The sequence below is a fragment of the Mastigoproctus giganteus genome, chromosome 1 (genome assembly GCF_048544385.1).
Source record: "Mastigoproctus giganteus isolate SK-2022 chromosome 1, ASM4854438v1, whole genome shotgun sequence".
Lineage (NCBI taxonomy): Eukaryota > Metazoa > Arthropoda > Arachnida > Uropygi > Thelyphonidae > Mastigoproctus > Mastigoproctus giganteus.
In genome coordinates this window covers 234,638,765-234,650,976 of record NC_143575.1, presented here as the reverse complement: position 1 = coordinate 234,650,976, position 12,212 = coordinate 234,638,765, and the positions used below count along the sequence as shown (strand labels likewise).

At 37.5% G+C, this 12,212-nt stretch overlaps 1 protein-coding gene across 1 annotated transcript in view; it reads right to left on the bottom strand.

Moving 5' to 3' along the window:
- The window catches only part of LOC150091651 (sushi, von Willebrand factor type A, EGF and pentraxin domain-containing protein 1-like), a 183,168-nt gene that overhangs the window by 102,659 nt on the left and 68,297 nt on the right, over positions 1–12,212 (bottom strand). Inside the window, exons 14-15 of the mRNA XM_090376268.1 lie at positions 3,684–3,908; positions 2,463–2,624 (exon numbers count right to left, since the gene is read on the bottom strand). Of these exons, the coding sequence (XP_090232394.1) occupies positions 2,463–2,624; positions 3,684–3,908 (387 nt within the window). The remainder of the gene's footprint in view (positions 1–2,462; positions 2,625–3,683; positions 3,909–12,212) is intronic.

Genomic DNA, 12,212 nt, shown 5'->3' with positions numbered 1-12,212 from the left:
CTGTATCAAACAAAGGCATTTTATCACAACAAGGTACCACCTAATTCGTATCACAACACTAAAACTAACACTAATGTTACATAAAATGACAAACTCTAACAGATTTCTAAATTGATTTATTTGGTCGAATAAGGAAACATGAACACATGTTAGGAATATCACTAATAAAGCTAGATCTTCAGATTTCATCAAACCAAATTCAATCATAAAAGGTGCCAAGCCTTTGAAACCCTTGTATATGTCATTCATTTTGTCCTCACCGGAATTTGCAATGTCCACTTAGCTTCGTCATGATCGATGCATACTGATGATGAGCAGGGTTTCTCAATCGATGCTCCGCGAGAACTCATTACTTGGAATTTTGTGATGAGGAATAAATTTTTGCATAATTTATCTACAAGTGTTGTGTGTAAATATGAATGAGACCTTATTTAGTTCATTTTCTAGATCATTTTTATGCGAATGTAATATTTATATTCAGTGAAATGTAATATAAATACTAAGACAAAATAATGGAAGTACCTAATATGAAAGTAGTAGTTTTTGTAATGGTTGTATGACGTATTTATGAACATGCAGTGATGGTTTTTTTGTTTCTTGTAAGTAGTACTGTGAAGAAAGACGATAAAAGCTGATGTTTATTTAGAGGTAGGTGATAAAAAAAAGGTACGTGAAGTAAATGACCTACCTGTCATTCCCAAGAAGTCAAATTGCTGGTGCATATTTAGCAGATATATCGGTGACTAAAACTGCTGATTTTTTTAATGTAATTTGAAGATAATAAAGCACTCACACCTATGTTGGTATAATTATGTTTATTTCCGAATTGGAAATATGTACATAATGGATTGGAATTGAGTTGGAATCCTAATTAGAAATACGAACATATGTACAATTTGTAAATAATAATATGCTCAACATCTCCCATGGTCTGTACAATCACCAGACTTAAATGTTATTGAGTCACTATAGGGCATATTTGAAGAAGAGAGTGAGACTTTCCTCCATGAAGAATGGTCCAATATTCCTCTTAAGACGGTCCAAGATATTTGAATCTATCCCACGCAGAATACAAGCTTTTTTGAAAGCAAAAAGGCAGCCCAACGCCATATCAATGCATGCCTGTAACTCTTATCACAGGTGTTTCCATTATTTTATCCACCTGTATATATACATATTTGTTCATTTGTGCTAGTGATTTTCCTTAATTACCAAGTACCTCGTGATGCTTCACGGTCTACTAGTGGTTGAAACACTGCTTTAGAGGATATCCATAAGAAAATATTTGAACAGATACTTGCAAACCTACTTGAATTATCAACCTGAAAATTTACCTTGGGATATAAAGAGAATAGCCACTACTGACCATCTTTTCATATGCAAACAGAATATTCTTCACATTCACTTTTACGTACCTTGGCAGCGAATATCTCGGAATATCTCAGTCGTGTATTCTATGGCAGTTTTTCAGTTTTATGGGATGAAATACTTGGAGTTTACAGGATAAAGAATGCAATGAGACTCCCTCATGAGACCAACTAATTCAGCCACCTATGTTACAAAAAGTCTTATATTCTGTATATTTTCTAAATATACTTTATACTCCGTATAGTTCTCACCCACGTGAGAAGTATACGAAGTATATGGTACCGAACGCTGAAAGCAAGCACTGCTGTTCTTAGAACAGCAGCTTTTTGATGAGAAGGAAGTTTTAACAAGAATGCGAGGCGCAGAAGTTAGTAAATCCCCATCCTCCGCCTGTTGAATTCATTCATTTTATGAGTATCTTACAAATTTATTTATTCATGTCAATAAAATTATCAACGTATACATTACTATGGAATTTACGACGAGAATCCATTCAAGTAAACAAGATTTGACATTTTTGGCCACAGAAATAGATTTGCAAAGAGTTGCCAAACAAGCGACTAGAACTTAATTACTTCCAACTAATAGTACAATATACGCGCACATAATCAACGCTTCTCATTTGGTTTGTTCAACTAGTGACTTTTCTGTAATGATAGAAGCAAAATTCTGGTTTTTGTGATTCTTTCTCATGCAGTATAAAGCAGAATAACTCAGGCTCGAAGTACTTGGTCAGCTTATTATTATTTAATTTTATTTATTTTTTACTGCTTAATTCGTCCACAAAAGATTTTTCGATACATCTGTAATTATTCTTATACGTTAAAATAAATCTTGCCTACTACTTGCAGTCTGAGTAATTCTACTTCAATATCCTTTTACGTTATCTGTATTTTTCAAAGATTGGTTTCATTTAGAAAGGCTCCATACTTAGACACGTTTATACTTAATTTGCCATGCTCTCCACGTGGCTGTTTCGTTCCTGATTAAAACCATTCTTTTAAAAAATAGTAATTAGTTTATTAGAAAACTTATTTGTATATTGCTCTGCAATTAAATCATGTTTCAAAAATAGACTAAATTAGCAACCTTACCTTTGCACTCTCCCACACTTTTCGAGTAGCCTGTTTCTGTGGAAGTTCTTTCCGGACACACAACGCACGACAGTTGTCCTTCTTTGAACTGGTAAGTTCCTTGAGGGCAAGGGATACACTTCTCTACAACCACGTTGAAATAAGTGCCTATTGGACATTTAACTATTGGAAAAGATAAAATTTTAACTTGTTGAAATCAAATTTTCGGTGACACAAGAACATACCAATATTAACACTATCAAAGTTGATAAATAGCAAAATGAAACATGATTACCTCTACAAAAACACGTTTTAATACTTTATCAAGTGGGATGGCGACAGTGTTGTCTTTGTAGTAGGTTCAACAGAAAGCTGTCCGAGGCAGCAGGGAAACTGCCATACCGCTAAATCTGCCACCACGAGGATGAGACTTTCCACCTCACCCATTTTTTTCTCACCCTCTGCACGGCTCTGGGCAGATTCATATTACACTAATCCTTTAAAGCTTATGCACCTGCGGACTGGAAATGCTACAGAGTTACTCCTGTCCTCAAGCGTGCAAAACCACAGGAGCCAAACGACTTCAGGTTTACCTCGATTTGCTCCCCTTATTAAAGCTTTTAGACATAATTCGCTTGAAACTGCTTTTTAGGCAAATTTTTGCTTCTAGACCCGCATCATTTTACTATGGCATCTCAGCACGTTCAACTGAAACGAATCTTAAACTAATTTCCATGATTTACGCAACATGGCAGAAAAAGGAGAATCTGCACTACTACTTTGATGTCATTGCTGTCTTCTAGGTAGCTGCTATTGGTCCTCTGATATCTTTCACTCGAATTTTAGCTCTTATTCTGTTGTCTGTCGTCTCCAGTTTCATTGAGCTTGTCACATTTTAATTTCAATTTATTTTATTCCTTTGTTAAAGCCACACTTACCCGCTGCATATGTAAATCATTCTAGCTTGGCTGTACCGAGGTTACTGTTACATATATTATCTGCATATGTTGGCAGCAGACAATATATTCAACAACAGCCAATATACGGCATGATGGTGGGTACCGGCAAGGTTCCCGAATTATTGTTCTTCATTTATTGGATAGCAATACATTTGTATATATATAGTTTACAGCAGGGTGCACTTATCATTCTGATTTGAATTTTTTAGCGAAAATAAAACAGCATGGAGACATTCAGAAGTACATTTGAACTAGTAATAGTAATAACAAAACTAATGCTTACCACATTGATTATTCATCGGAACATATCCTTGTTCACAAACAAATCCAGGGTCAACATCTTTAAATCTGACGTACTCAATTTTCAGGTGGTTGTTTCCTAATGCAAGATCCAACTCTCCACGCCGGGCAGAGTCTTCAAGATTGCTTATCGCATTTTGTAAGTTGTTGAGAAGAACTTTCTGATGGTGTTGTTGAGAAGATGGTTGACTGTCACTGTGGTGTTGACCTTTAAAAAAAGCGACTGAAAATTACTTAAAATAATAATAAGCAGAGATGTCATCTCTTCTCTTATAGGGAAGTCAAGAAGAAAGGATAATTACATATATTTCCTCAAGAATTATGAAGTTATACCTTACCCATCCAAAAAAAAAAAATAACTGAATGGCTTCATATTAAATATAACAACTATGCACAAAATTTCCCGTTTGCACACTGGGTCAGTTGTGAGCCGGAACAAATTTTTTACTTGATTGTATTTTCCTTGGCCCCACAGGAGAATAATATTTTTTTCGCTTTTATTAAATAATATTGCGCATCATATAAACGAACCTCAGTTTTCTTTTCTTATTTAATGGAATGTGGGTAAATGCTTTTGCCATTATGTTCTGATTTTAAACCTTGTATTACAAAGGCTGATTGTTTGACAACCTTGTATGAGAAAGTCAGACTGAGCCGGGAGATATTGAGCAAAATTTCTTGGTTGGTCTCAGTGTTTTCTTTGGCAATCAATAAGGCTCTCGGTACATTTACAGATCCGGAAAAAAAATGGAATTATACTTTTAGTAATGACCACTATTATACCACGTGAATATTAAGATAGTTTATTCAGTTAATAACTAAATTCCAGTTTCGGGGACATTGAAGTCATTAGACTATATACACTATTGGCTGTTGCCAGTATATGCAACAACAGCCAATATATGGCATGATGGTGGGTTCCGGCAAGGTTCCCGAAACGTCACCTTAAAGTATAGGTATTTAGTTATTAATGAATAAACTATTTTAATATTCACGTGGTATAAGAATGGTCATTACTAAAAGTATAGTTCTGTGGGAAATCATAGAATTCCCCAAGTATATTCGAACAAAACTTTTATCGTCTTGGTGTAAGTTTCTTCCCAGTTCTACTATAATTAATAGAAAGATCCCAAATATTTATATGACAATTTAGAATTTTACAAGACATGGTCGCCCCAGTTCTCCAGGGCAATATGACCAAGGTGCCGTCACGTATTATCACTTATAATTAAATTTAGAATTTTAAAAATCAAAATAACTACAAATAACATGCATGCATTTATCTGTTTTTTTTTCAGGATGAGATATTTTATTTTATTTTTTATTAAAAATCATACTATTATTATTACATACGTTAATCCGTAGATCGTTCTATTCATAAAAAATAACTTAATTACTAGACTTAAGTTAACAGAGACAAGACGCGAATGGAAAGAAAAATTATAAAAATGAACTCGGTTTGAATTAACTGAGTTGTTGACATATAAATATAACAGCGAGAATTATAACACAAAAGTAGTATCAACACCGTATTTTTATTCCTTCCTTCTATTGGCATAATGAATTGTCTTCCTCGGAGAAAGGGACTTTATCGCGCAAAGATACACTAAATATCACGTGATCGCTACGAACAAATAGGGAAACTACAAAAATTGCAGCAGACGTGATTTTATTAATTGCGTCCATGGGCAAGTCGAATTGTTCCATTCGGGTTGATATGTGAGTACGTATTTTCTTTATATATAACCGATATCTATTTATCATTTTGTTAACATATTATATTAAATTAATTTTAATAGTTCTCTTATCTGCGACTGTTCTCGTAAGGCATAACAGATAAATAGTTAGTTCCTTCCGTCGTAAATATTTTGAAATTGTCTGAAATGCAAATGTATTGTATTTTGCATTTAATGAAATGAATACTACCTTGCATTTTCGCATGCAGTTTATAAACCACATCTATTTATGTAATTAATGTAGTTAGTATTGCTTGAAAATTCTTGATCCAACAAGGGGCTTTTGTTAATTTTCTCTCTCTGATTCTTGTGAAAATCTGTAGCAAGTGAAAAACGGACTTTTTAAAATTCAAAACTCATGCATGTAAATAAATCAAATATTTGTAATATTTGAGTTATTTACAAATATACTGTTAAATATTGAAATCAGCTCAGTATGACTGTGCATAATGTGATCACCCTTAAAAATATTTGTTTGCTTTGCTGCCAGGACATTGCTAGTATTCTTTAGCAGAATCACATAATGACAATTCTTTCCACGTCAGAGAGTAGTTTTAAAAATAAGAAGGGGCTACCTAAACTTCAAGAAATTTTTCGCGTTCCAGGGACGCATTAATAAATCTGACATGCATGGTCAAATAGTATTATTCATACACGATCCCTGGACAAATATCTGTACTGGGTTTCTACAAAGGGGACCTAAGAAAAACTTGCACTTGATGCTTTAAACAATAATTTATGGCTGTTTATTGCAATGTGGCGTCCTGCAGTAACACTCCTCTTGAAATCAGTAAGATTGGCGTGCTAATTTATGTGAGGAATGCGCCTACTATATGTACCGATCTACGTTACTTATTTATCCAGGAAGGTATAATGGACTATAATGAATGTCCAGTTACTTTTTGGAGAATAATGTAGGTATATACTCATGGAACAAATAACTATAAAGTTATAAACATTGTAAAACTTGAAAAACCAATCAAGAGTTATTTATCTATATATATATATTAATCGTTGAGTAGGGTACATATTACATTTTAGAATATAATTTAATTATTAAAATGTATATTTTAAATATTTTGGTAATCTTAAAGCTTTACGGGTCCATCTCAAATTTCAGCATGGTCCAGTAGTTGAGGGAACACTGCTATTATTGTAGATATTTACTAAATGAAAAGATCCCAGACTCGATTATCATAAAAATAATTGAAATATAATTATATTATACCATTAATTTATTAATATTTTTGAATTAATTATATTAATAATTAAATTGCAATTAAATCATAAAAGATAATACTTGATTTATATAGTAACAATTATGTTTTTAAAAATAAATTATAATAAATTGAGTTAATGTTAAAGAACGTTCTCACAATAGGAGGAAAATATATTAGTCTCAGCAGAAACAATAATTAATTTATGTTATAAATCTTTAACTCCATTTAGCGCTTACGATGAATTGGCGCCTACGGCAGGCCATTCTCCATACCTGGATTACGCCTCTGTATGTAGCATAAACGTTGATTTAAGACCACAGTCTTCTTTTCCTTTTCTTATTCTGCCCTTAATATTTTAAATTTTAAAAGTGGTACATTGGACGATTCTGCTTGTTGAGTCTGGTTTACGGCAGGTGATACACTACGGCCGTTTCAAACCAGGGCGAGTAGGAGCTTGTGTAGACAGGAATACGGTTAACTGTTACGCAAAACAGTCGTAGTCTCAGGATTTCTTAAATGATGGGGATGGGGGCTAAGTAGTGTTACAGGGGATTATTACGCTTTAATCATCATGCAGGAAGAAAACAATCCGCAGTATTTTGATCATAAGGTGCTGTAGTAGAGATGGGCTTAATGGTGATTTCTACTTATCGATGACACTGTGATTTCTCTAGAATTAATTATCAGTTCCTTTATCAGTGACAAAATCACTCTTAAATAATTAAGAGGACATGGAATTCAATGCATGTCTCATGAACTGGCTACACGTATGCACATGTATAACTGGTTAACTGGTAGTCATAGTAACCACAGACAGGGGCGTCCTTAGGATTTTTCTAGAGGGAGAAGTAAATCTGTGTTCCGAGGAATCATTATGAATCAATGGAAAAATATGCATTTTGATCATGTGGGGGAATAGGCTTTTAGCTCCTGTCTGGAACCGCAGCTGACTAAAAATTAGTACTTTTTTAAGTCTGTCATCGGTTACATTTTGTGTAAATGCTACTGAATCTAGTGGCCACGTAACGGAGACAAAAATCGATTTCCAAACGATTAACTACTGTAGGTTATAAGTGATAATCTTGATAGCGCATACTTGTATTCATGACGAATATTGTGGTGAATCACTACAATATTCATCACCACAATAATCACCATTACTAAATCACCATATTCATTATGGCGATTTAGTAGCAGATACTTGATTTTGACGTACCTCTAGGCTATAGCCCTTTTAACCCCTGCCTTTCACTGCCTCTGTTCTAGAATAAAAAGGAAATTTTCAGAGATTCGTACCGCATTTAACACCAGGAATTGGATCTCTCTCTTTCTCGCTCTAATTAAAACATTTATCTTTGCAATGTGAAATTATATACAAGTGGTAATTCATAACTATTGTTTATTTCTCGTATTGAAAAACAGAACAGTGCAATGATTTTTTTTTTTTCTGCATTTGTACGAGGGTAAATCAAAAAAGTAAAGGGCAATTTTTGTGTAAAATTTATTAACACGCAAGTGAGAACACGCTCTCAAGATCGTTATATCCACGACTTTGTTAGAAAAGAGTGTAGTAGTGAGAACACGCTCTCAAGATCGTTATATCCACGACTTTGTTAGAAAAGAGTGTAGTAGTATTGGCATGTGATGCAAGAAAGCAAGTGTATGAACTTATGTAAGGCCGCCGTAGCCTAGTGGTCAGGCGCTCGGGTGCATAAGTACACGTGCCTTGAGTGACCGGAGTTCAAGCCCGTGACTGCTGAATATGGTGCTGTTTCTTGTATTCTGTCTGTCTTGTGAACTCCTCTGACCGTTTGGTCGTCCCGGAGTATAAACAGAAAATTTATTTATTTATGTAGCATCAGCCAAAAAAAATCACACAACCTCTAAATGCTTGTCCATTTCCTCCTTGAATTCATTTAACTTATCAACTTCAACAACAACAGATGGAAGTTTGTTCCAGCAATTAACCACTTGCTGGCTAAAGGCAAATTTCCACACATCTATTCTATATCGGTCTTACCTTAATTTGAATTTATACCCCCTTAGGTTCGTACTCTGAACAAGTGGAAGAATCCCATCAGAATTCAACGTGCTCAACCCATTCAAGGCCTTATACACCTCAGTCAGATCACCCCACAGGTGCCTAGTCCCCAGCCGCTGCAATTTACAGAACTTAAGCCTCTCTTGGTAAGAGGATCCCTTCATTCCCCTCACCAATCTTGTTGCCCTTCTCTGTACACGCTCAAGCAAATCTACATCCTTTCTAAAATGAAGGATGTAGATTTTCGTGAGCGTGTACAGAGAAGAGTGTGTTTAGTGTCAAACGGCACCAGGGGTAACCCCCATCTCCGCGTGCTATACATTGTCACTGCCAGAGGTTTAACAGTGTCGTGTATTGTTGTTCCTCTGGTCATTTAGCCGCTGGGGCCCTAATGGGACCCAACGTTGCCTCACTCCGTCCCGTGGAGGCAGACCAGGTACACCAGTATTATAGTTATTTACTCTGGCAGGTCCTGCCACTTAATTTCCTGAGATTTCAGTGGCTAGGACCTAAAGAAAAAAAAAACCGCTATAGATAGGGGACAGCCAAAACAAAAGGAGTACTAGTTGGGCGATTTGATGTTATTAAGTTTTTGGGTGTAGGGCTCAAGCAATTTGGAGTTGATTCGAACGCTAGTTGTAAGTTAGAGAAGAGGAGGGAGACTGAAGAATGGGGGAAAAGATAGGATATGGGGTCCATAGAGAAGATTACCCCAAGTCAGTGGAGCAGGCCCATGCCCCACCAGAGTGAAAAAAGAGGGGGAAGCGATGGGGGAGGAGACCAGGGGTCACCTCCCTCTTCCGCCCGAGGAGTGGAGGCAAAGGACCATGCAAGGGAGCATGGCTAGGAAGGCCTAGCCACGCTCCCTTGCATGGAGAGTGGCTAGGCCTTCAGCAGCTGAGCTGTGCTGGTGGTTGTGTCACTCCTGGGACGAACCAAGGAAGGAGTTTTTTTTTTCTCTGAGAGGACTGTCATATCCAGGAAGTTTTTTTTTATCTTGATCTTCAATGGGTGGTGTTTGGGTGTCTAACCCGTCTAGCAATGAAGACAGACTGTGCAAACTCAGTAAAGGCGGCATAGCGCTACTCGTCCATTATAATCAGGTGCTCATAATGCTCGGGATTAATTTGGATTTTAGTGGCAAACCTTAGCCGGAATGCGTCATGTTCATGGTAGTCATACATTACGTGATCCCACTTTTCTTCAGTCCTGCAGTGACACAGTGGATCATCTTCTGTGCCTAGGGATGTTAGCTTCCCTTTAAAGGATCCGTGGCCTGTCAATAGAAATGTAGTATGGAGGCCTGGTGAGTACCAGGGAGGAGGCTTTGGACTAATGAGGTTCACAGAGGGAATGAACTTTTTGGTTATTAATTCTTTATTGGTGGTGTCCCATGTCTCTTGCCAGGTCCTGTACATAATTTCAGAGATTCTCTTCCTTTCCTGTTTGGGGTTGTTATCATGGTTAAGAGTGATACCTGCTGTTTCGGTGGGAATACTCTTCATCAATCGTTGATACAATGCTCTTCTTATTACCTCTAGGTGTAGGTGTATACATCCAGCTAGCACCTGTAGAGCTGGGACACTTACTGTACGACACGCCCTTGTTACGGCAAGGGCATGCCGTACAGTAAGCATCCCAATAGAACACTGTATGGAGTCTAGTTTACGGCGATTTCGGTCGAGGGAGGCCCTAATACACCATACTGAGGCTCCATAGCAAATCATTGAGACAAATATGGCATTATAGATGAGGGAAAGAGCCCCACGCTTAAGGCCCCAGTCAGCACGGCTTATATGGATGATCATGGCCGAATATTTTTTTTTATTTTCTCTGACATATTTCAAGTGAGGATGGAAATTTAGCTTCATATCTAAGACGATTCCTAAATACTTTATTTCTGGGTATAATCTTATGGAGAAATTGTCAATTTTGATAACCGATGGTTTTCGTAGTTTTAGTGTTCCCTTGAGCAATATAGATTTTGTTTTCTCTCACGAGATCTTTTGTCGGTGAATGGCCGCCCAATCCTGGAGCTTAGTTAGTGCGCAATTTGCACGCTCCTCTAGATCAGCTCTTGTGTCATCATGCACCACCAAAACCAAATCGTTAGCAAACGCAAGGAGTTGAGTGATCCCCAAGTCCATCCCAAGGAACTCGTCCAGGACGATGGACCAAAAGAAAGTCCCCAGGACTGAGCCCTGGGGATAGCCTCGGGAGACCTGGCTATTGACAGATTTGTACCTGGTACTAACATGGACAGTGCGGTGTCTCAGGTACTCCTTGACACAGCAATAAAGGTTCAATGGTGCTTTGGCTTGACGGAGTCTTCTGAAAATACTTGGCCACCACAGCAGATCAAATGCTCCAGCAAAGTCAACTGTGATGGCTAGCGCATACTTAGCTTGAGTGCTTGAAGCAGTAGATATTAATTTATGAAGAGCATCTTTAGTGCTGCAACCAGCTTTGAAACCGTACTGAAGTGGAGAAACGAGGTTTTCTTTAGTGTAGCATTTTGACAACCTGTTGAGGAGAAGCCTTTCCAGAAGTTTGTTGAGGACTGGCAAGAGAGCAATTGGCCTGTAAGATTTTGGCTCTTCAGGTGGTTTGTCTGGGTTCTTCAAGATGAGTTTGAGGCATGCCTCCTTCCAGATAGCAGGAAAGTGGCCTTCCATTAGGCATCTCTTGAAACTGGCGAGCATGGTGTTAGGGAAGTAGGTTGCTAATTTCTTGGTAACATCCACCTCGAGGAGGTCATTGCCAGGAGTTTTATTTTCTTTAGTTTTGTCCAATGCAGCTTTTAGATCGTCATTTGTAAAAGGTTCTTCAGTACTTTCTGTTGTGTAAGAATCGTTAGCGGTAACAATCTGTAGTTGCTCTTCACTTAGCATCATCTGTTAGAAAGAGGGAATTTAGCATGCTGTGGATCAGACTTTACAGTTGTACTGAGGACTTCACCTCTAGGGAGTTTGTTCACAACGGTGCGATAAACAACTCCCCAGGGTTATCGTTTCCTGTGATCGAGACCAAATTCTGCCAGGAGGCTTTCTTGCAGCGTCTAATCATGGTAGTGTAACTGTTCCTTAATAATCAGTAAGTGTCTCTTGCGGCTTCAACCTCCAAGAGTGGGAGATGAGCACGGGCTCTCTGGAAAGTTTTAAGAGCTTGGTGGACTCTCTTCCTCATGTCTTGTAGTTCAGCATTTCACCAAGGGATTGCGTTTTTGATGGGCCTTCTCTTGGGATTGCCATAGCACAGGTCTTGGAGAGAGAAACTGCACAGTCCTCAGAGGTGATGTGATTCAGTTGTGAAGAGTCTTCATGAAGTATTTTTACAAGTTCGGCTTGAAAACGTGGCCAGTCAGCTGTTTTTGTGCAGAATCGCACTACATCTCTTGGTATTGGGGGAACACGATCCACAGAGCGGCGAAGAGAATAGATGATCGCTCTGTGGTCTGAAGTAGTCCATGCTTCATTAACTTACCACTTGCTGAACTTCCCAGAAATAGTCGGCGT